The sequence below is a fragment of the Bos taurus genome, chromosome 4 (assembly GCF_002263795.3).
Source record: "Bos taurus isolate L1 Dominette 01449 registration number 42190680 breed Hereford chromosome 4, ARS-UCD2.0, whole genome shotgun sequence".
Taxonomy (NCBI): domain Eukaryota; kingdom Metazoa; phylum Chordata; class Mammalia; order Artiodactyla; family Bovidae; genus Bos; species Bos taurus.
Genome location: NC_037331.1, coordinates 33,691,135 through 33,715,586, shown reverse-complemented (window position 1 = coordinate 33,715,586; position 24,452 = coordinate 33,691,135). Strand labels below are relative to the sequence as shown.

Sequence of the window (24,452 nt, the reverse complement as noted above, 5' to 3'; positions counted from 1 at the left end):
TTAATGGGAATGGCGATACAAATCTTGGACTAGAGTGTTTTTTGTGCTCACGGCATGTAAAAATCAGTGACTTTTGCAGATTAAACTGAGAAAATTGGCATTTGCTATGCTCTGTTATATGACTTCCTAAATCCAGATTAATCTCTGACCCTCAAACATGGGCTGCAGTCAACTCATTTCATGCAAAACATTCCCAGATGTGCTGCAGGTAAAACAAACAAACAACAACAAAAATGACTAATCCTTTCTGCAATAACAATATGACTGGCATCCTGTATGGGCAGATAACTCATGTGATGGGAACAGCTTGAATTCCTCAGGCAGTTTCTCAACTACACACCACCTCCAGTTTCATTTTAAAATCCAAGCCAATCTGAGGTTTCTGAACAGCTAATAGTACAGCTTGATCATTCTCAATAGAAAGGTCACTGTGGTCTCATCCCATAACAACTTTGAGAACTGGCTTTATGTAATAACATGCGTTATAAGGTAGCAGATGGCTTAAAGTACAGTAGTCTTGTGGGCTTGCATATAATCACTTAATTAAAAGAATGAAACAAAGCATTCAGCACTGCATGTGTGATAAAACAATTAAAGGTGTAGCTTATTCTTAGAAAACAGCCCCAAAGTGATATGGAAACAACACCAAATGCAAAGGCAAACCCTTGGAGGTTATTATCAAGTCTCCTCGTTCCCGGGACAGCACCAATGGCTTCTTTTTCAAATGCACACAGTTCAGCTTTGTAGATAGCACTTTTCTTGGGAAGTAAGAATTTGATGCCTCTTTACCATCTGGACTTATTATAGCTAAGCACAGGTTCCCGTAAAAACCAGCTATTGTTGTCCCCATCAGCACAGCCTCAGAAGATAATAACCACGAACTTTCTGAAAAGAATCCTCATCACGGGCAATCACTTTAGTAGGACACTTACTTCTACTGGACTCTAGACCTACATCTGCCCTTTTGTCCTCTGTTGAATAAAATGTCTGGCATTGTGTCACCACAGAAGGCATGAAGGTCATGTTTAAAATGGGTATGTCATAGCCCTTATATGTGGACTTTAGAAAGAAAAGATACAAGTGGACTTACTTACAAAACAGAAAGCGACAGACTTAAAGAAATGAAATTGTGGTTGCCGGGGGGAAGGGATAGTTAGAAAGTCTGGGATAGACATGTACACACTGCTATATTTAAAATGGACAACCAACAAGGACCTATGTATAGCATATGGAACTCTGCTCAATGTTATGTGCCAGGCTGGATGGAAGCGGGATTTGGGGAAGAATGGATACATGTATTATGTGTGGCTGAGTCCCTTCACTGTTTACCTGAAACTACCACAACACTGGTAATCAGCCATACCCCAATACAAAATAAAAGTTAAAAGTTTGGGGAAAAAGAATATGTATCTCAGTGAAACTATAAAATAAAATGGGTATGTCATGGATGTCCTGAATGGGAAGAGTGACCACAGGATGTGGAGGCTCACGGTGACTGACATTTCTAATTCATGTTCCCTTTTTTCACAACCTCAAAGAATAGATTACCCCAGCTCTTTCCCAAAGCTTACACTCTTTTATCCCTATGATCAGAGCATCACTGAAATGAAGCATGACACCGAGAATTCTAAAGACTTCCCATAACTTGCTAAAAAAAAATGCCAGGAGAAATAAAACTCCCAAATAAATTGGTCTTTAACTCAAAATTCTCAACAGCAAATGAGGATGGTTTGGATACCTACAGGAGCCTGACTCCATAGTCAGCTATTGATTATTGGAAAAACATTCCCAAGAAAGAATAAGAACAGAGCAACTGATGTGAGTGCTGAGGGTTTGGCTGCTTACGTATCTGTACACAATGCATTAGTCTGCAGAAAAATCTTACCTTATGAGCAGACCTTAGTATGGGTTCATTTGATGAAGACTTCCCTTAGGTATATGTTTATCTGATTCCTACTTTAGGTTTATATGGTTTGAGGACTAAGGCTCCATGATAAGGCCTTTAGTCTGTTTTCCTTAAGATAAAAAGGCACCTTTGTAGCCCAAGGAAATTGGTGCAATAACCAAATCCAGTTGGCATTATACTGACTTCCTTTTGTATACTCCTAATTAGTTACACAGAGATACTCTGGAGGAATTTTGGTTTTAACAGTATGAAAACCTTAGCTTCAGCTACCTTAAGGTCTAAGCCAATTGTCTATGTATCATCTCACTTTGGAGAAAACTTGACAATGGTCAGTGAAGGATCTACAATGCACAGAATATTGTTTATAGGTAGTGTTTGAGAGGAGCTTTACATTGCTTACTGGGGTAGTTAGTTTGGGGGGGGTTCCCACAGAAACGTATTATTGCAATTAGAAAAGGTCACGTGGAAGTGAAGCAAACTATCCACTCACTCATCAGCTCATTTATTTAACAAATAATACAGCGCACAGGCTTCCCAGGGAGCACAAGTGATAAAGAACCTGCCTGCCAATATAGGAGAGACATAAGAGATGTGGGATTGATCCCTGGGTCACGAAGATCCTCTGGATGAGGGCATGGCAACCCACTCCAGTATTCTTGCCTGGAAAATCCCCTGGACAGAGGAGCCTGGCAGGCTACAGTTCGTAGGGTCACAAAGAGTCGGACACGACTGAAGCGACTTAGCACACACACACATGCGAATGGCACACGTCTTTACTCCACAAGGCATCGAGGGAACAGAAATTAACAATGCACATTCCCTGGCCTTCAGAGTTTTCATTCCAGTAGAGGAATTAGTGAATGATCTAGAAGTCACCATACATTTTGATTAGTGCCATGAGGGAAATAAATAAAGGAGTGACAGTCTCAGAAGATGGGTGCGCAACTCAGCCTGAAGTAACTTCTCAGAGAAGGGGCCCTTGAATGGATTCACTGAGCAGACAAGGGGTAAAAGTCATTTTAAGCACAGGGAACAACATAGGCAAAGGCACATAGATTTGAGGACGCAGTACATGGGAGAAACTAGATAGTTCATTGGGAGACAGAAATAATAGGGAACTAGTAGCAGACATTCAACATTATATACCATTGGTTGTTGGACAGCTATTGCTGGTGACGGCCATCCTGGGGCTTCCCTGATGGCTCAGCAGGTAAAGAATCCACCTGCGGTATAGGAGACACAGGAGACACGGATTCAATCCCTGGGTTGGAAAGGGCATGGCAACCCACTTTAGTATTCTTGCCTGGAGAATCCCATGGAGAGAGGAGCTTGGAGGGCTACAGTCCATGGGGTAGCAAAGAGTTGGATGTGACTGAGCGACTAACACTTTCACTTTCACTAAAACTGCAAAAATGAAACAAAGGCAGAACTAGTAATTCAAACCATCACATCTGCTGGAAAACATAACAGTAGCTGGTCAAGCCCAGCATCTTTAGCATTTCTCAAATCAAAAAAAAAAAAAAAGTCCATACATTTGTGGCTTGAGAGGTTGCATTGAAAACATTGCACTGCCTAGTCCAGGATAAGTTCAAACCACCCAGAAAGTGGATACTCCTCAGGTGTTTGAACACTGAACATAAAACTATAGTACACTATGTGCAGAAAGGGCTTCTAGGAAACCTGGATGCAGTCTTTCGGGCATTAGGAAACAACGTGTTTCCTACATAAATCATAAAGCCAAACTTGGTAATGATACGTATAACTTGAAGCTTTCAAACTCCCAGCTGAAATGACCCTGGTTTCTCAGACCACTGTTTTTACCTCTGTAGATGGTCAGGCAGTAAACAAACATCTACAGAGTTATCTCAAAGTACAGAACTGACAAATGAAAAAGTATATTTTTAATAATAGGGAATGACTACTCATGGTATTCCGGTCAAGGAGACAGTCCCTTAAGGAATGAAAATGGACAGACATATTATAACTTGAAATATATCATTGCTATACTGTAATGAGAGGAATTCCATATGGCAGAGGTTAAGAGCTTGAATTGCAGAATGAATTGAATAAGAGGAGAAGGAGACAATAGAAGATGAGATGGTTGAATGGCATAACCAACTCAATGGACGTAAGTCTGAGCATGCTCCGGGAGTTGGTGATGGACAGGGAAGCCTAGTGTGCTGCAGCCCAGGGGGTCGCAAAGAGTCAGACACAACTGAGCTACTGAACCAAACTGAACTGAGAAAGTAAGCGTAGTGTCAGACAGCTGGGACGCAAGATTCCCAGCTGCTCTGTGCCTCAGTTCCTCAATCTATAAAATGGGATAATGGTAGTATCAGCCTCATAAGATTGTTATGAGGATTAGAGGAGATAATACAGCTATAACAGTGGATCTAAAATTGAATCTAAAGAAAGCAAAGCACTTAATAATTCCTCTTTAACTTTAGCCACACTTGGATTCCTGGTGGATTTTTGCAACATTCAACTTGGCATCTATACCCTCATTTTCCCCTAGTTTTCTTATTTTTTCTTCACTTATATGTAATTTTAATGTAAATCCAGAAACATACATCTCTTCCCATGTAATATCACCCAATTGCCAGAAAAGAAGGCTAGTCCTTTGGAAAAATCAAGAAACTGGGCTCCACTCAGCTTTTTTGCTTATTGGTTGTATAAATTTTAGAAAGTCACTTCACTCTGTGAGCTTCAGTTTCCTCACCTATAAAGCAAAAAGCTTAGATTAGCTTCACAGCTCCTTCTAGCTCAAAAATGTAATGATCTCATAGCTTATTTATGTTTTTTCCAAAGTCACTGATAAAAATTTAATCTTACTTGGCCACCTCATATAGAATTTATTCCAAGCTATTCTATTTTAGTATATTTAAATTTTTATCCAATTCCTATCACTTTCCCCTTTTCATGAGAATCCAGGTAATGTCTCCAATACCTTGTTGAAGTCAGAGTTCATGGCTACAACTTCTCCCTAAATGGTCCAACTAATGTTGGAAGATTCTACTGAAATTCATTCTCAGTGAATCCATGCTGATTTCTAGCAACTTTTTTGTTCATTTCTAAATGCCTGCATGCTCTCTATAGGGAACTCTGAGAAAAAAAAATTACCAAAATATATCATGATTATTGATTTATATTTATTCCTGATTTATAGTTCCTGAACTTTCTCTTACTCCTCCCTTTTTATCCTCTGACAGTCCTCCCATTATTAATTTCTCAGAAATTATTAATAGTAATTACTTGATTTAATCTGTGATTTCTTCCAGAATTCAGAACCGGAGGAAAACTTAATTGATTACGGACCCTTCTTGTGGTCTTCTCCCCGGCTTGGATGTGAGAGAACTTTTTCATATATTTGTATCACAATCTCCAGATTAGGAAACATTCTCACAAAGGCACATAAGGAGGCAGAAAGGACTAGGCAGTGTCTTGCTTTCACTCATTTAGAGCCAACTCTCCCAACCAGTGATTCGCTCCCTTCTTACCACAACTTCTCCTAAAATATAATTGAAAACCAATCATAGCAACAATCAGCATCAGTCCATTTTCACATTCTATGCTTTATTCTTCCTGGTTCTCACAGGTTCGTGCCAGTCTTGTATATTGTCCCAGGCCTGCCCAAGGACTAACACACCTACAGGTTTCGTCTCTCTTGCTAGTTCTTTCAACACTCACATGGCTCAATGCAGCTTAGCCATCCAGTGGCTTCTTTGGAAATCTTGACTTGTCTGTCTTATTGAGACTATTCTGTATTATTTTAATTATTTTTTAAGTTTTCCTATTGCTCTTAAGCTATATATCTTTTTATTAGAGTTTCTAACCATGAAAAGTATCTCTCTACTTTTAAAGCAATTTTCCCTAAAGAATATAAGTAGATCTTTTTGCCCTTCCTCCACTCCTACTAACACTATAACTGGGTAACTTTCTTCCAAAAGTCCACATGATTTCTCCATCCTAAAATGATTCTTCTATTTTTAAAATGATGTCCAGTGTAGATGTTCTCTTACACCTTCATGTTTTCACAGAGGAAACCACATGGCCAGTAAAGCAAATCAAGAATGTTTCAGATGGCCGGTTTTATGTTAAAAAGAAAGCTCCTAGTAGCAATTAAACCACAATACTGCTTCTGTTCCTCCCTCCTGTTCTTCCTACCTGGGTGCCCTTCTGTGCTTCAGACCTCAGATTCACAGTCACACAGGAAACAGCAGACTCAAGGTTATGAGAGGGCAGCTACAGTCCTTCAGGTCAAAAGACCTGCTTCTAAATTGTAATTTTGCCTCTACTTTCTAATCCTATGATCACAAACAGAGTTCTTCATCTCAGTTTCTGCACTGCTACAATGGAGAAAACAACATTCATCATAAAAGGCAGTTGTGAACATCAAAGGAGAAAATACACATATAAACGCCCAGTACAGTAGTCACTGGCTTTACAACAGAATAACTAATTTTGAAAATGCACAAATCAAACTAAGAACTTTATTCTTCTCTAGAAGTCAGGCTGGAGAGGGTGAGAGAGGGAAAGAAAATGAGATTTATAATCTGCTTATTTCTGTGGTGTTTAATTTTTATATTAAGCATTTTTACCCATGTAATCTAAGGAAATTAGTATTAAAATGAATGGTTCACCATGACAAAAGGCCTCCAACGCTTTGTTCTATCATTCATTTGCATTACATGTGTTTCAAAAATGTAAATGTAACTCTTAACATCATCCTCTGACTATATGATTGCTCCATGCTATTTAAGAGGTAATACAATTGAGATTACACTTTAGTAGAGTTCCATTCTCATGTTTAGCTCACTAAATGTGCCTCCTTTTTCTAAAGTAGGCTGTAGTCTCCTCATTAAAACACTCATACACAAGCTATTGTATTATTGAAGTAGAATTGATTTACAAAGTTGTGTTAGCTTCAGGTGTACAACAAAGTGATTCAGATATATAGATAGATACATATTTTTATATATCTATATATATTCCTTCAGATTCTTTTCCATTATAGATTATTACAAGATATTGAATACAGTTCCTTGTGCTACACAGTAGATCCTAATTGTTTATTTTGTACATAATCATTTGTATATCAGATAACTACTCATAAAATGATAGCAATCGCTGCAGTTGTATTCTAACCGACACCTATCCAAACCTGCTACAATTGTGCCCCTTCCTACCCAGAGAATCTTCTCCATATTGCTATCATTCTATGCCCAGTTCACTCTCTTGTACGTCTGCCTTGTTTGTAAATTGTTCTCAGATATCCTGGAGAGGTAGACATGGAGCCACAGGATCCTATTCATCAAAGGACAAGAACTTTTTCTTTACTCATATCCCTCTAGGAGAAGGAGGTTTCAACAGTTTAGGATTCTTCCGCTGTGGTTCCTAGCTGCCAGAAATTATGTCTACGGGCATTTTTCAGGTCCTTTCATTCTCTGCCTCCCTGAAGGGTTCAGATCCTGATGAACAGAACTTGAAGATTAGAAAACTGTAGCATCCAGAAGAGATGGTCTCTCCAATGTCATCCAAAGTCTCCATAATCAAGCCAAGTCCGTGCACAGACAGGGGTCTCATCACAGTCTGCCACAGTGCTACTTACATTCGAAAGAAGCCAGGTACTCAGTACAGAAGTGATGACAGTACTGGCTCAGTGCCATCGCAATCAGGCTGAGTAAACAACCAGCACTCCCATGTTCAAATGAATCAGGAGAGTCCATTTTGTTCAGGGTCTCTAGCCCTGAGAAAAAATAAATGGCATACTAGCCTTCATCCACCCACTTACCCATTCACTCACCTCTATTCCCCAAAATTCACTCACATCCTAGTATATATACATATATTAAAAGTCAAGATGCAAAAAAGATCTGGATCCTAAATTTGCATTATGTTGCGTGCAAAGTGCCAGATTTTCTTGCTGTTCTATTCGTAGTTACACGAGAGGTACCATGATTTGCAAAGATATAGAAAACATTTTTGATAGCTCTGGGCTATATCAAGTATTGGTTTTAGTAGCAGGCCAGATCTCTGAGAACATGCTGTGTGGCTGTGTATGAATATGGCTGTTGGTTTCCACTGCCAGATGAAATGATGATTAACCAGGACTCAGCTGTCAGTTGTTTGATGTTACTTGTGCTCTTTGCTAACAGCTGCCTACTTCAAGCTATGCTTCCTACATGTCAAACATAAACCTGAAACCGCAACTTTCAGAAGGGAAATTTCAAAGTTCTCATCGAGTATGTTGGAATAGTCAACATTATTTCCAATTAAAGTCTACTTAGTATATTATGTAACTAAAATCATTGTAAAGATAGAAATGTTCAGAATATGTGAGGTAGCCAGGAAAAACAAAAACTTATTAGATTTACATACAATCTGCATATATATTTTAAAATGTATAAACTTCACAAATACTCTATGCATAAAATGTTCCTTGATATGCTGTTTCCTTTTTTATTCTGTAATAAATAAGAAGTGAAATATTATTCCAAGATAAATTATAAGAAATGTACATTCTTTATTCAGAATAAACTTTAAACATTTTAAAGTAAATAGTTCTTTATTGACAAGGTCCTCAACACTCCCTAATTTGCTTTTTAATCAAAAATATCATAAAAATAGCATTTGTATGCTTGGGCTATGTATAATCCAAGCAGAAACAAAATGTTAAAAAGGTGAAGAAAATGTTGGTCAAGCTCTTTAAGGTTAGAAAGGCATATGCCTAAACTTGGGGTGGGCCAAAAAGAATGGATTTTTTTTTTTGGCTTAACCTAGATAATAAGTGTCTAATTTGGACTGTCCATGTGGCATACAGTTCCCAAATTAAATTCTTTCAGAGACTGCCTTTTTTAGCAAAAGAGGGGGAAGTGAGAATTAGACAACACCCAGGCTCTTTCTGTACAACCACAGCCAAGTTTGTCTAAAAACCGAATTTGGCTAATTCACTGTAGTTCATTGTTAGACTCAGTTATAAGAGGGCTCCAGAAACTTAAAGCAGCCCCCATTCACACCTGAACAGAACTGAGTCTGTTCCAGGATGTAGTATAAAGTCTAGGAGAGACAGAAACATGCCCTTCTCATTTCTCTTTGTCTTTTCCCAACACTTGAATTACCTGCTTGGAACCTCTTTCCTAATTCCCCAAATATAGTGTCCAGGAATGCAGCTGGCAAAGCGTCCAGAACAGCTTAGCAGTCTGGAGTTGCAAAGGGAGCTGGGCTTTACCCAGTATGTTTCATCTTTCCTGTGCAGTCAGTTACCTCCAGATTTCTAAAAAAATGGTACCTGCCTTGTCTCCCTCCCTCCCCCAGGTGGCAAACCTGCTGAGGCTCTTCCAGATCCCACAGATAAGCTACGCATCCACCAGCGCCAAACTCAGCGACAAATCGCGCTATGATTACTTTGCCAGGACCGTGCCCCCCGATTTCTACCAGGCCAAAGCCATGGCCGAGATCTTGCGTTTCTTCAACTGGACCTACGTGTCCACCGTGGCCTCGGAGGGCGACTATGGAGAGACGGGGATCGAAGCCTTCGAGCAGGAAGCCCGCCTGCGCAACATCTGCATCGCCACTGCGGAGAAGGTGGGCCGCTCCAACATCCGCAAATCCTACGACAGCGTGATCCGCGAGCTGCTGCAAAAGCCCAACGCGCGCGTTGTGGTCCTCTTCATGCGCAGCGACGACTCCCGGGAGCTCATTGCCGCTGCCAGCCGCGCCAACGCCTCTTTCACCTGGGTGGCCAGCGACGGCTGGGGTGCGCAGGAGAGCATCATCAAGGGCAGCGAGCACGTGGCCTATGGCGCCATCACCCTGGAGCTGGCCTCGCAGCCCGTCCGCCAGTTCGATCGCTACTTCCAGAGCCTCAACCCCTACAACAACCACCGCAACCCCTGGTTCCGGGACTTCTGGGAGCAGAAGTTCCAGTGCAGCCTCCAGAACAAGCACAACCACCGGCGTCCTTGTGACAAGCATCTGGCCATCGACAGCAGCAACTATGAGCAGGAATCCAAGATTATGTTCGTGGTGAATGCAGTGTATGCCATGGCCCATGCCCTGCACAAAATGCAGCGTACGCTTTGCCCCAACACCACCAAGCTCTGCGACGCCATGAAGATCCTGGACGGGAAGAAGCTGTACAAGGATTACTTGCTAAAGATCAATTTCACAGGTAAGCAAGAAGCCTTTAATCAATTTTCTTCTATGATGCAAATAGTGGAATCAAAGAGGAATCAAATTCCTCTGCCCCAACCCAGAAATCTTTGTTTCAGAGCCACCCAAGCGATTCAAACTGAAATATTCCAAGATGCAATATGATGGGTTTTTTATGTCGGTTACTTATTTTCTTGTGAATATCTTGGCTGGTACACCACATGAGATTGAAGACCCCCTAGGCTGGACTGACCTGCGGTAGCTGCCTAGATGTGGGCTATGCCACATTTGCTCTCTTTCTTGTGATTAGCTGTGGGATATGACACCTGCGCAATGAGCATTTAATCTTCTTTAGCAGAACTGACAACTCTCTAAGGAACATGAACTTCCAAGCTTTCCTTCTGGGTGATTTGAGCAAAAGAGTCTCATAACTTTCACAGTGGGGGTGAGAAAAAAAAAAAGTCACTCTTTTTCCAGAGCCTAATTAGGGAAGGAAAGAGAAAAACACTCAGAGCATGGTGACTCCAGGCATTCGAATTTATATCTTCTGCTGTACAGCAGCATTTCCATGTCAGTATTAAGAGTTGTGGATTTTTCTCAGATTATCTTATGAAATGAAACTGTTTTCCTGGGAGCTTGACTTTAAGCAAACTGAAAACTGATGGAAGTCATTCTGATATAGAAGTGAACATCCAGAGGTGTGTTCAAAGTGGCTTTTGCTGCTCTATTTGTTTATAAATATGGTCTATACATTTCTCAATATAGCACTGTGTTTTAACATACTGCTAACATATTAAAAAAAACACATCTTTAGAATTGCATGCTCTTCTACAGTGCATGCGATATCATTGCATTAAGGTACCAGGTCTGGGGAATTTTGCTTAAACCTAAGTCATAAAGCGGTAAGTAATATTACTGAGTACAAAAGATTTTGATGCCAAAAATATTCCAATGAGAGAACACTTTCATTTGTCTAAGTTGCTAATCATCTCCCATGCCACTAGTGCATCATTCTAGTCTGCAGAGTCTGTTTCAATTGATTTATCATCCAAGGCATGAAAGTTTTTATGCTAAAATCATATTATCAGTGAAGCAAGTAGCAATTCTCACTTCTCCCTTATAGATAATCACTCAGAAGTCAAATGGACTGAAAAAAATCAATGGTAGTACTGAAAGAAGACCCCAAGACAACTGGCTTCTAGTCCAGAACTCTCACCCCTACTTTAGCCCAGAAAATAAGCACCAAAATTATCAGCCTGCATTTTTGCACATCCTTTCTTCATTCTACACAGAGAGAGCCAAAAGTGGCTAAAATTAATTATGTCAGCATTCGCTCCTATTCATCTGATGGATACCATCTCTTAACATTAGAACAGGCACTGAAAATGGTAAAGATGAAGCCTTTCCTGTGCCCTGTATTCCCACAGGTGTATTCCATATAAGAGCATGTGTGTGTGTGTGATATACATGTATACACGTCCAGGATTGATCTAAAAATCCCAGATCAGTTCGCACTGATGACTCCAGAATATAAGAATGGACCACAGAGTCAGTAAAAAAAAAGAAAAAAAAAAAAGGACTATCTTTAGACATAAATGAACTCTCAGATTATAAATAGCATCTACAATGCACTTAATTCTTAAAGCTGAATAAGATAAGCTACTTCCTTCCCTTTCAGACTACCCTTGGGGTTATCATTCATCTTTATGCATCACAAGTATTAATTAACTCTATTATTCTAGTTTGTTACTCCTTGGTATGCAAATGTACAAATATATCCACTCATTAACAGCTAATAGAATGAAAACTCTTGGATTTCAGAGAGCCTTTGCAAAGTGTTTTTTGTAACCAAAATATTTTCCTTGATTTCACTGATTGAGTCTTAAATGGCAAAGAAAAATGAAGAAATAAGGCTATTATTTGGATAAATGAAACAACAGGATCTTCTTTTTGTCTGCCTTGTTCAATTACTGGCTTTGAGTCTACAATTTAGTTTGGCTGTGGAGACCTGACCACAAAGTGCTATTTTCGCCTTCTCAATTTGCTCGACATTACTACTAGTCACTCTCCATCTCTGAAGAGAATAGCAGGGTGAAAAACAGATTCACACTACAGAAAAGAGAGGGAATTTAGACCAGCTACCAGGCACATATGCATAGCAGCAAGACTTGGGCAAGAAAATGCCTTACTATGAGAGGATCCTGAGATGCTAAACTAGCTAAATATGTCTGTTGGAAGAATAAGGTAACCTAGTAAACTCCTGAAAAGTACATCTGTTTTACATTTTTTGGAAATAGTCTCTCTGATTCTCTAACTTGAATACTGAGGCAGTGGATTAGGCACAATAGTGAACACCTCAGCAAACATTGCACAGTCTTCTCTGGGATCAAATAGTCCTCATGCACCCATCTGCTTGTTCTCAGTGCATCTACTCCAGGATTCTTCTGGCAGACAGTTGTAGTCAATCCCCTTAGAGCCCTAGTCCTCACAGGATGGAAGCTCTAAGCCTCCTGAGACTACTCCTCTGTTCCTGGGTATATTCCTACTAACTCATTCCAATACTGGCCACTATGAGTATTCCTTAAAGTTAACCAACTGTGAATATTTCTTTTACAAAAGAGATTTTTGCAAAACTATGTATGCTGTGTTAAAAAGACTTCTAAATAGTGAGTCCTCCTGGCATAAGATCTAGTGACTCTCTACCTCTCTAGACTCATCTTCTGCCACACACCCAGCATTCACCCTTCCTTTCATTAAGACTACTTTCAGATCACCATGAACATCATGCCTTTCTTTATGCCTTTGTGCCCTCTGTATATGCTATATCCTCTACCTGGAACATGCTCACCCCATCCCCTTCTGTCAGGTCTAGCCTCTTTACTTATTCCATCCTAACTGCTACTACCCTGGTCCAAGCTGCCAACACCCACCTCCAACCCATCCACAGCACAGCAGCCAGGATGGCCTTTTACAGTGTTCAGTTCAGTTCAGTCACTCAGTCGTGTCCGACTCCTTAGGACCTCATGGACTGCAGCACGCCAGGCCTCCCTGTCCATCACCAACTCCCGGAGTTCACCCAAACTCACGTCCATTGAGTCAGTGATGCCATCCAGCCATCTCATCCTCTGTCATCCCCTTCTCCTCCTGCCCCTAATCCCTCCCAGCATCAGAGTCTTTTCCAATGAGTCAACTCTTCACATGAGGTGGCCAAAGTACTGGAGTTTCAGCTTTAGTATCATTCCTTCCAAAGAAATCCCAGGGCTGATCTCCTTCAGAATGGACTGGTTGGATCTCCTTGAAGTCCAAGGGACTCTCAAGAGTCTTCTCCAACACCACAGTTCAAAAGCATCAATTCTTTGGCCCTCAGCTTTCTTTATAGTTCAACTCTCACATCCATACACGACCACTGGAAAAACCATATCCTTGACTAGACAGACCTTTGTTAGCAAAGTAATATCTCTGCTTTTTAATATGCTGTCTAGGTTGGTCATAACTTTCCTTCCAAGGAGTAAGCGTCTTTTAATTTCATGGCTGCAATCACCATCTACAGTGATTTTGGAGCCCAGGAAAATAAAGTCAGCCACTGTTTCCATTGTTTTCCCATCTATTTGCCATGAAGTGATGGGACCAGATACCATGATCTTAGTTTTCTGAATACTGAGTTGTAAGCCAACTTTTTCACTCTCCTCTTTCACTTTCATCAAGAGGTTCTTTAGTTCTTCTTCACTTTCTGCCATAAGGGTGGTGTCATTCTGAGGTTATTGAAATTTCTCCTGGCAATCTTGATTCCTGTTTGTGCTTCATCCAGTCCAGCATTTTTCATGATGTACTCTGCATATAAGTTAAATAAGCAGCGTGAAAATATACAGCCTTGATTACTGTTTTTCCTATTCAGAACCAATCTGTTGTTGCATGTCCAGTTCTAACTGTTGCTTCTTGACCTGCATATAGATTTCTCAGGAGGCAGGTCAGGTGGTCTGCTATTCCCATCTCTTGAAGAATTTTCCACAGTTTGTTGTGACCCACACAGTCAAAGGCTTTAGCATAGTCAACAAAGCAGAAGTAGATGTTTTTCTGAAACTCTCTTGCTTTTTCGATGATCCAACAGATGTTGGCAATTTGATCTCTGGTTCTCTGTCTTTTCTAAATCCAGCTTGAACATCTGGAAGTTCATGGTTCATGTACTGCTGAAGCCTGGCTTGGAAAATTTTGAGCATTAATTTGCTAGTGTGTGAGATGAGTGCAATTGTGTGGTAGTTTGAGCATTCTTTGGCATTGCCTTTCTTTGGGATTGGAATGAAAGTCAGAGGAAGTCACTCCTGTACTCAAAACCTCTTAGAGAGTCTCCGCATGTCGCTCACAGTCAAAGTCAAACTTCTAACAGTGTTCTACAAAATCCAACCTAGTTGGCCCACCCTGGCTCCAGCATCCCTTTTACTGCTGCTCCCCTGCCATCATCTGTTACCTTCCTCTCTTGCTCACTTCACTCCAGCCAGCCTTGTTTCCAAACTTAGGGCTTTTCCACTCCCAATTCCCTCTGCCTGGTAAAGCCCTTTCCCCAGACATCCCTATAGCTAATTTATTCCCTTACTTCCATCGGGCTTTCCTTAAATTCTAGTTTCTTATTGAGGCCCACCTGGCAATGCTTCTTAAGATGGCAATGCCCCCAGTCCCTACCACATGTGCCCCTGTTTCCCTTTAACCTGTTCTACATTTTTTTTCACTCTATTATTTTTTCACCTTGTCTTTTATGGATAATATTTACATTTTCATGTTTATTCTTTATTGCTTGATCTTTGCACTTGAATATAAACTCCTGAAAACAGAAATTATTATCAGTTTTATTCACTGCAGTAGCCCCAGCATAATAAGTGTTCAGTAAATATTTGTTGATTATGACTAGCACTTAATGCCCATATTTGTGTTTCCTTCTCTGTCTCCATTACTAGATTGTGAACTTTTTCAACGCAGAAAACATATGTTCCATCTCTGATCTCAAATACACAACACATTTACTGGTATAGAGTGCAAAATATATTAGTGTTTACCAAAGGAATATGGGATGAGAAAAATAATCAATAGCTTTATAATGTGATTCTTTTTTGTGAAAATTAAATGTATATTTTTTCATTAACAAATGAATTTCAAGAAAGAAAAGTTTATGACTTCTAGAATGACTGGCTTTTTTTTTTTAACCTAAGCACTGTCCATTGGTTCTATCTTTGTATTTGAGGCAAATTTAAAACCAAAGAGCATCAGCACTGGATCTGGGATTTGTTCCTGTTTTATATATGAAGCCCCATAACTGAAAGTAATTTGCCCAAGATCATCATCTTCGTAGTGGCAAGGAGCAAAGTTGAAATCCAGGTCATCAGACCCAGTGCTGCTTTTATACATACACGGGAACTCTGGGAAGTTGGGGACGTTGATCCCAAACACCTAACACAGTGACTGACACATGCTCACTGTTTATTAATGGAGTGCTTATTAAAGGAATAAAAGACAGTCGGTCAATAAGTTCGAAATACGCTTCTTCTTGCTCTCCTTTTCATTATACCCTTAATGCCCCTGGATCACTTTCTCAATTATTTGGAGCTCAGGTTATTCATAAAACAGCCAAACTTTGGAAGCTGAGCCTTAAACCTTAGGATATTAAAAGAAAAAAAAAAAAAAAAAAGCTTCAAAGTATTCTTTTATTAGTAAAATTTTTTCCATCTGAAAGAGCCATGTCATGTTGAATTTTAAAATAAATATTTAAATCAGAATTATGTTTGGTAGCAGGAGACTTTTCCAAATCATTTTGAGTAAACTTCCATGCACTCATCATATAAAAAGAGAGCTTAAACTCACCAATCAGATAAAAACAGAGGAGACAGAGAGGGCTATGAAACAGTTGAAGAAATGCCATGTCACTGTCATTTTGTATGTTCGTGGTCTGGTACAATGCCTCTCACTTTTTATTATGAGACGAGCTCCAGAAAATGGAATAGACTAAAACCACAGAGTTCCAAAAGGCCTTCCTCAAAGAGAACCATACTTTTATTCCTCACTTGACAGAGGTGGAAATTCAGGATGTCAGCATTGTGATCTTCACTTACTGAAACACCTAGAAGTGAACGCAACTGTCAGGGTGATGTGGTAACTAGAGTACACCCAGTTCAGAGGAAAGCATTCCCACCTACTGTGCACACTGCCTGGGTTCTCCAAGGCACAGCCAGTGTGAGGATGCCTTATCTTGGGAATAACACTCATAGCATTCCTTTGTGTGATTCACAAGCCTGGGCTAAAATGTTCGAGAATGGAAAAACTGAGAATTTTACACAGTAGGAAACTGATCCAAGATCATAGAAAAAATAGGTGGTAGAACAAATCCTCAAGGTCCTGATGTAGCCATGGATTCCAGCTGAAGTTTAGACTTTAGTCCAGGTCCCGGGGACCCAGCAGTAAACAAGACAGCTGGAGTTCCAACTCTGTGAAGCTTATACCAAAGGCCAGTCCCCAGAACATCCTCAAAATATAGAAGCAGGATTAGTGGGGCTGCATAAAAAAGAATGAAATAATGCCATTTGCAGCAAGATGGATGGACCTAGAGGTTGTCATACTAAGTGAAATAACTCAGAGGAAGACAAATATATGATACCACTAATATGTGAAATATTAAAAAATGATACAAACGTACTTATTTACAAAATAGAAACAGAAAACAAAGGTGCGGTTACCAAAGGGGAAAGGTGGGAGGGAAGGGATAAATTAGGAGGTTGGAATTAACATATACACATATTAATATATGTAAAATAGATGACCAACAAACACCTACTGTACAGCACAAGGAACTCTACTTAATATTCTATAATAGCCAATAGGGAAAAGAATCTGACAGAGGATACATACATGTATATGTATGACTGAATCGCTTTGCTATACACCTGAAACTAACATAACATTGTACATCAACTGTACTCCAATATAAACAATTTTTTTAAAGAATTAGTGGTTCTGCAATAGTATTCTTGTCTGGAGAATTCCATGGAGGAGCCTGGCGGGCTACAGTCAGTAGGGCTGCAAAGAGTCAGACACGACTGAAGCAACTTAGCACGCACACACATGTTAAGTTTTGTGTTCTATTTGGTTTTGAGTTTTGTTTTGGATTGGAAAATCATTGTGTATCTTATCCCCAGAATAAATCTAAATTCACTGAACAAATCTTACTCCCAAGACTTGAATTATAAGCAAAGACGGCAGCTCCTTGTTAGTACCGGACCTGGTAATCAACAATGGGCTGAAGAGTAGAACACACAGCTGTGAAGGGTTTTTGTTCATTTGTTTGTTAGTTGCTTTTCCCTTTCTCTCTCTCTTTGTGGCACACTTGTCTCCTGGTACCAGCCAAGAGACAGACTCCTGAGATCAGAGGGGCCTGGAGCTCACGGAGATGGTCTAGCTCTGTTCTTATGTTTACAATTCTCCAAACCTAAAAGAGGAGCAGAGGCAGAAAATGGGTAGTCCAGCCTCACAGCCCCATTCAGCTCTGCATCTGACTCAGCCGGTAGGTAGAATGTTCACTCCTGTTGGGAGCTGTAATCACAGAGCACAGGCCAGGAAGGGCAGGTTTTCTGGGACACTGCACTCTTAAGGAATATGTGTGAGCTGGCCCCAACCCAGCAAGGCTCTCCTCTTGAAAAGTCCAGGGCCATCCAAGGCACAGCAAGGAAGCCAAAATGGTAATGGCCACATCTTTAGATGAATGGGCTTTGAAGTTCCTGAAAGAGCAAACTGCTCTTGATCTTGCTTCCTCCCCTGGAACTTTTATAGTTCCCACAAAAGCACAGAAACTTGTTCCAGCTCTGCTGATCAAAAGCATTTGCAAAATGTAAAGATAAATATCCTGTACTTTTTTTTTTTGCCCCCTTTTCTCTCTGGTCAGCTTCCTGGGGTCACCAGAATAAGATCTAAACCCCCAAAGGACACTGCTCACGCAGTTACTTATTTGTTTATACATCATGCATCTGTGCTTTGGTCGCCTAGAAGCTTGAGAAATGACTCTCATTTTAAGGTCACACAGTGGAGAACAGGAGCCTCTAGAAAACCTAATTTGCCACTTTGGCCTAAGCTTTCTGCTGCTGCTGCTTGTTATTATGATCATATGGTTGTTATTATTATTACCATGATTATTTCATAATGCTAACTTTTTCTCAATCCATTTGAAGAGCCATCCTGTCAATGAAGCAGAAAAACATTATCATCCCCAATAAAATGGATTTTACCATCTTGCTAATTGGAAAAAAATAATACGATGAATGTGTTATTTCTTCTATGTGTCCAGACTCTGGGACACTGTGGTGTATTTACAAGGACATTACAGTAAAGGTGTCTGGAGACTGAAGAAAATATTCAGACCATTTTTAAAAATATATAATCAACATATCCTTCAAAAATAAACTTAGCCTACAATCCTAACTTTCAGGATACCCAGGGAGCGCCTTTTATGGGAAGTTCCCCAGAGCTGGGTTTAGTAAACCTTCCTAGGAACCTAGCAAAATTCTCCTAATGCCTAAGCAGTGAGCACAGCTTCTGTAGGTGATGGGAGCTGATGTTCTGAGCTGAGGAGTAAGCACTGAGGAGGCTGGCTAAGGGACTCAAGGACTGGTCACTCTTCTAACCACTCTCTTTTTTTTTAACTGTTCATTTTATATTGGAGTATAGTTGATAAGGCAATGGCAACCCACTCCAGTATTCTTGCCTGGAGAATCCCTTGGACAGAGGAGCCTGGTGGGCTACTGTCCATGGGGTCGCACAGAGTCCGACACAACTGAAGCGACTCAGCATGCCTGCATGCATTGGAGAAGAAAATGGCAACCCACTCCAGTGTTCTTGCCTGGAGAATCCCTTGGACAGAGGAGTCTGGTGGGTTGCTGTCTATGGGGTCGCACAGAGTTGGACACGACTGAGGCGACTTAGCAGCAGCAGCAGCAGCATAGTTCATTAACAAAGGGGTGATAGTTTCAGGTGTACCACAAAATGATTCAGTTACACATATACATGTATCTATTCTTTTTCAAATTCTTTTGTCATTTAGGTTGTTACATAATATAACTGGGGTCATGTATCTTTTCAGACCATATTTTTCTCCAGATATATGCCCAGGAGTGGAATTTCAGGATCATATGATAACTCTATTTCTAGTTTTTTAAGGAACTTCCATTCTATTTTCCATAGTGATTGTACCAGTTTACTTCCCTCCAATGGTATAGGAGGGTGACCTCCCTCTTACTTTAAATACTTAACAGATGTCCACTGTATATTTAGTCACTATATATGACATCACCCGGCAAGATTACATAGTAATTCTTCACATTTTCCCCCAAATACCTAGCATTAAACCCGAGGTAATGTAGACACTCCACTTGGGTGTGTTTCATTTCAAAACTATGACAGCTAAATAATTCATTTCGCTAAGATAAATTGGAATTTGAAAAGGTGGCAGAGTCCCCAGAACTTATAGTGCTAAATAACATTTCAGAATATTCAAGTATTTAATTCCGTCCAAAAACTATTAACAATTTTACTAGCACAGAATCAACCCTATATTAAATTTGCACAATAACATCACAAATACAAGCTTATCCACAAACTAAGCCACTGACCCTAGTATAATTAGATGTTCTAAGACTGACCATTAATATTTTTGTTTATTATTTTAAAAAATCAAGCTTATTGCAATATAATTGACATACCACATTTTGCAAGTGTAAAGTGTGCAACATGTTGACACATTTATATGCTACAAAGTAATTACCATTATAGCCTTGGCTAACATCTCCATCCCATTACAGAATTACCATTACATTTCTGTGGTGAGAACATTTAAGAACTGTTCTCTTTGCAACTTTCAAGTATGTAATACAGTTTTATTGGCTATAATCACCATGTTTTACATTCAGTTCATTTCAGTTGCTCAGTCGTGTCCGACTCTTCGCGACCCCATGAATTGCAACACGCCAGGCCTCCCTGTCCATCACCAACTCCCGGAGTTGACCCAAACTCATGTCCATCGAGTCAGTGATGCCATCCAGCAGTCTCATCCTCTGTCGTCCCCTTCTCCTCCTGCCCTCAATCCCTCCCAGCATCAGAGTCTTTTCCAATGAGTCAACTCTTCCCATGAGGTGGCCAAAGTACTGGAGTTTCAGCTTCAACATCATTCCTTCCAATGAACACCCAGGACTGATCTCCTTTAGGATGGACTGGTTGGATCTCCTTGCAGTCCAAGGGACTCTCAGGAGTCTTCTCCAACACCACAGTTCAAAAGCATCAATTCTTTGGCGCTCAGCTTTCTTCACAGTCCAACTCTCACATCCATACATGACCACAGGAAAAACCATAGCCTTGACTAGATAGACCTTTGTTAGCAAAGTAATGTCTCTGCTTTTCAATATGCTATCTAAGTTGGTCATAACTTTCCTTCCAAGGAGTAAGCGTTTTTTAATGTCATTGCTGCAGTCACCATCTGCAGTGATTTTGGAGCCCAAAAAAATAAAGTCTGACACTGTTTCCACTGTTTCCCCATCTATTTGCCATGAAGTGATGGGACCGGATACCATGATCTTAGTTTTCTGAATGTTGAGCTTTAAGCCAAGTTTTTCCACTCTCCGCTTTCACCGTCCATCAAGTGGCTTTTTAGTTCCTCTTCACTTTCTGCCATAAAGGTGGTGTCATCTGCATATCTGAGGTTATTGATGTTTCTCCTGGAAATCTTGATTCCAGCTTGTGCTTCATCCAGCCCAGCGTTTCTCATGATGTACTCTGCATATAAGTTAAATAAGCAGGATGACAATATACAGCCTTGACATACGCCTTTTCCTATTTGGAACCAGTCTGTTGTTCCATGTCCAGTTCTAACTGTTGCTTCCTGACCTGCATATAGGTTTCTCAAGAGGCAGGTCAGGTGGTCTGGTATTCCCATCTCTTGAAGAATTTTCCACAGTTGATTGTGATCCACAGAGTCAAAGGCTTTGGCATAGTCAATAAAGCAGGAATAGATGTTTTTCTCGAACTCTCTTGCTTTTTCCATGATCCAACAGATGTTGGCAATTTGATCTCTGGTTCCTCTGCCTTTTCTAAAACCAGCTTGAACATCTGGAAGTTCATGGTTCACGTACTGCTGAAGCCTGGCTTGGAGAATTTTGAGCATTACTTTACTAGCGTGTGAGATGAGTGCAATTGTACGGTAGTTTGAGCATTCTTTGGCATTGCCTTTCTTTGGAATTGGAATAAAAACTGACCTTTTCCATTCCTGTGGCCACTGCTGAGTTTTCCAAATTTGCTGGCATATTGAGTGCAGCACTTTCACAGCATCATCTTTCAGGATTTGAAATAGCTCAGCTGGAATTCCATCACCTCTACTAGCTTTGTTCATAGTGATGCTTTCTAAGGCCCACTTGACTTCACATTCCAGGATGTCTGGCTCTAGGTGAGTGATCACACCATCGTGATTATCTAGGTCATGAAGATCTTTTTGTATAGTTCTTCTGTGTATTCTTGCCACCTCTTCTTAATATCTTCTGCTTCTGTTAGGTCCATATCATTTCTTTCCTTTATCAAGCCCATCTTTGCAGGAAATGTTCCCTTGGCATCTCTAATTTTCTTGAAGAGATCTCTAGTGTTTCCCATCCTGTTGTTTTCCTCTATTTCTTTGCATTGATCACTGAGGAAGGCTTTCTTTTCTCTTCTTGCTATTCTTTGGAACTCTGCATTCAGATGCTTATATCTCTCCTTTTCTCCTTTGCTTTTCGCTTCTCTTCTTTTCACAGCTATTTTTAAGACCTCCTCAAACAGCCATTTTGCTTTTTTGCATTTCTTTTCCATGGAGATGGTCTTGATCCCTGTCTCCTGTACAGTGTCACGAACCTCATTCCATAGTTCATCAGGCACTCTGTCTATCAGATCTAGCCCCTTAAATCTATTTCTCACTTCCATTGTATAATCATAAGAGATTTGATTAAGTCATACCTGACTGGTCTAGTGGTTTTCCCTACTTTCTTCAATTTCAGTCTGAATTTGGCAATAAAGAGTTCATGATCTGAGCCACAGTCAGCTCCCGGTCTTGTTTTTGCTGACTGTATAGAGCTTCTCCATCTTTGGCTGCAAAGAATATAATCCTTCTGATTTCGGTGTTGACCATCTGGTGATGTCCATGTGTAGAGTCTTCTCTTGTGTTGTTGGAAGAGGGTGTTTGCTATGACCAGTGCGTTCTCTTGGGAAAACTCTATTAGTCTTTGCCCTGCTTCATTCTGTATTCCAAGGCCAAATTTGCCTGTTACTCCAGGTGTTTCTTGACTTCCTACTTTTGCATTCCAGTCCCCTATAATGAAAAGGACATCTTTTGGGGGTGTTAGTTCTAAAAGGTCTTGTAGGTCTTCATAGAACCGTTCAACTTCATGTTTTACATTAGATCCTCCAAATTTATTCCTCTTATCACCAGAAGTTATTGCTATATTGCTATACTAAAAAGAGTATAATTTTGAAACTTTTCAAAGAATATTTAGTTTTCACAGTGAATTAGTGTCAGGTACTGTAAAGTATGAAAAACATGAGTAACTGCGTCCTTTCTACACTTAAGTAGCTTCATAACTAGTAAAGGCACTAAGAGAATATATCTTGCACTATACAGCATTTCATCTTTGGCATCTTAAGAGAGGGACAGGTAGAAGAGAGAGAATGTAGGTACAAAGAAGAAATCAACAGTGAGCTGGATTTTAGAAAAGGCTTTCTAAAATATAGAACACTGGATATGATTCATATTTTGTTAGAAGTGGAGAGGGAGAAGGAGACTTTCCAGGTGAATAAACCATTCCACACCACACCAGCATGTTAATAACTTTTAAAATGTGTCATTTCTCTTTAACTTGCAATAAATGCAGAGCTCTTTTGGAAACTAAAATTAAACAATAAAGTATTGATCTGAGTTTTTAGATTAGATCTGAAATGTGCCTTTTCAGTCTCCTCCTATAGAAAATGCATAAAATTTTCCAAAATCACATTGTTTGTGATCATTATCCTCTTATCTTAACCCTGAACTTCAGCTAAAACCAGTAGAGCTCTAACCTGAAGAAAGAATGAAAAGAAAAAGAAACCAGAGTTTATTGATTGCCAGCTGCCTTACAATAGCCATTGTACATTTCATTCATTAATTCTCACAAAAATCCTGTCAGCTAAGTAGATGTTACTTCCCCAGGTTTAAAGGTTTTCAATGAAACCCAAAGGAGTTAAATCACTGTCTCAAGTTTGCAAAGCTAAGTAGCCTCCAAAGCCAACTTAAGGCTGTTTCCTAATGACACATTATTTCCCACTATTGTTTCCTAAGGAGAGAAAAGGTCAGTTTATACTGAGAAAAAGGAGACAGCCTCATCATCATTTGGCTCGGCTTACTGTGTGAAGTTGCAGAAATAATAAAAAATTGCTCCAAAATGATCATGATCCGAAAAGAAGTCTGTTAACTCTTTCATTAATTGCCACAATGGTGTCTTCATAAAGAATGATTGTTTGCTGAGGCCTCCATTATATACTTCACTCCTTCTTCTGAAAGCATCTAATTGCACTAGATCAATATTCTTGATATCATACTGTTATTTCCAAAAATCAATAATAAATTGCAAAAAAAGAGTAATCAGGCTGCAGGTCACTGTATCTTAAACACTGTTTAAGATTGCATTTCTGCATTTTTCTTCCCTGTCACCCCATTCTCTCATTCTAATTATAAACCTTCATACTTAATTAAAAGCAAATTGATAAAAGAAAGAGGGAAAATAGTGGATGTGAAACCCTTCCAGAATTTCCATCCAAGACCATAATAATTCTGAGGGCTTGTTTGTTTAATGTATTTGAATGTTTTTTTTCTGTTCTGTTCTTATTGTTGGGTAGTGGTGGTTGTTTAGCACACATCACAAATCAGGTGTTCTTTCTAAAATTTTTTAAAATACGCTTGGGACTTTCATAAATTAGAACTTTTTTTTTTAAGAATTTTTCTGTCACTAAGTTTTGTTTATAGTTCCAATTATTGATCACATATGGTAGCCTTATACTAGCTTCTCCAGGTACCTAAAACGTCTTCTCAGGGATACAGGTATACATGGTTGATTCACTTGCTATAGAGCAGAAATGAACACAACATTGTAAAGCAATTATATTCCAATAAAAATATAGCAAAAAAGTCTTCTTATCCCTAAAATATTATAATCTAATAAAAATGTATCTTTAATTATCTCTATTTTATAAAAGTAGAAAACAAAGAAAATGTCTCAATCATCAAAAAGCAAGCTTTGGATAGTGAGGTCATTTATAGCCTCTTCATTTTTATTCATTAAGAACTCTGTGTCAACTCCAGATATATTTTAAATAAAAT

General features: G+C 39.7%; 1 protein-coding gene across 1 annotated transcript in view; it reads left to right on the top strand.

Moving 5' to 3' along the window:
- GRM3 (glutamate metabotropic receptor 3) overlaps positions 1-24,452 on the top strand; it is a 251,401-nt gene that overhangs the window by 162,375 nt on the left and 64,574 nt on the right. The window contains 1 exon segment of the mRNA NM_001098123.1: positions 9,221-10,076. Coding sequence (NP_001091592.1) covers positions 9,221-10,076 — 856 coding nt within the window.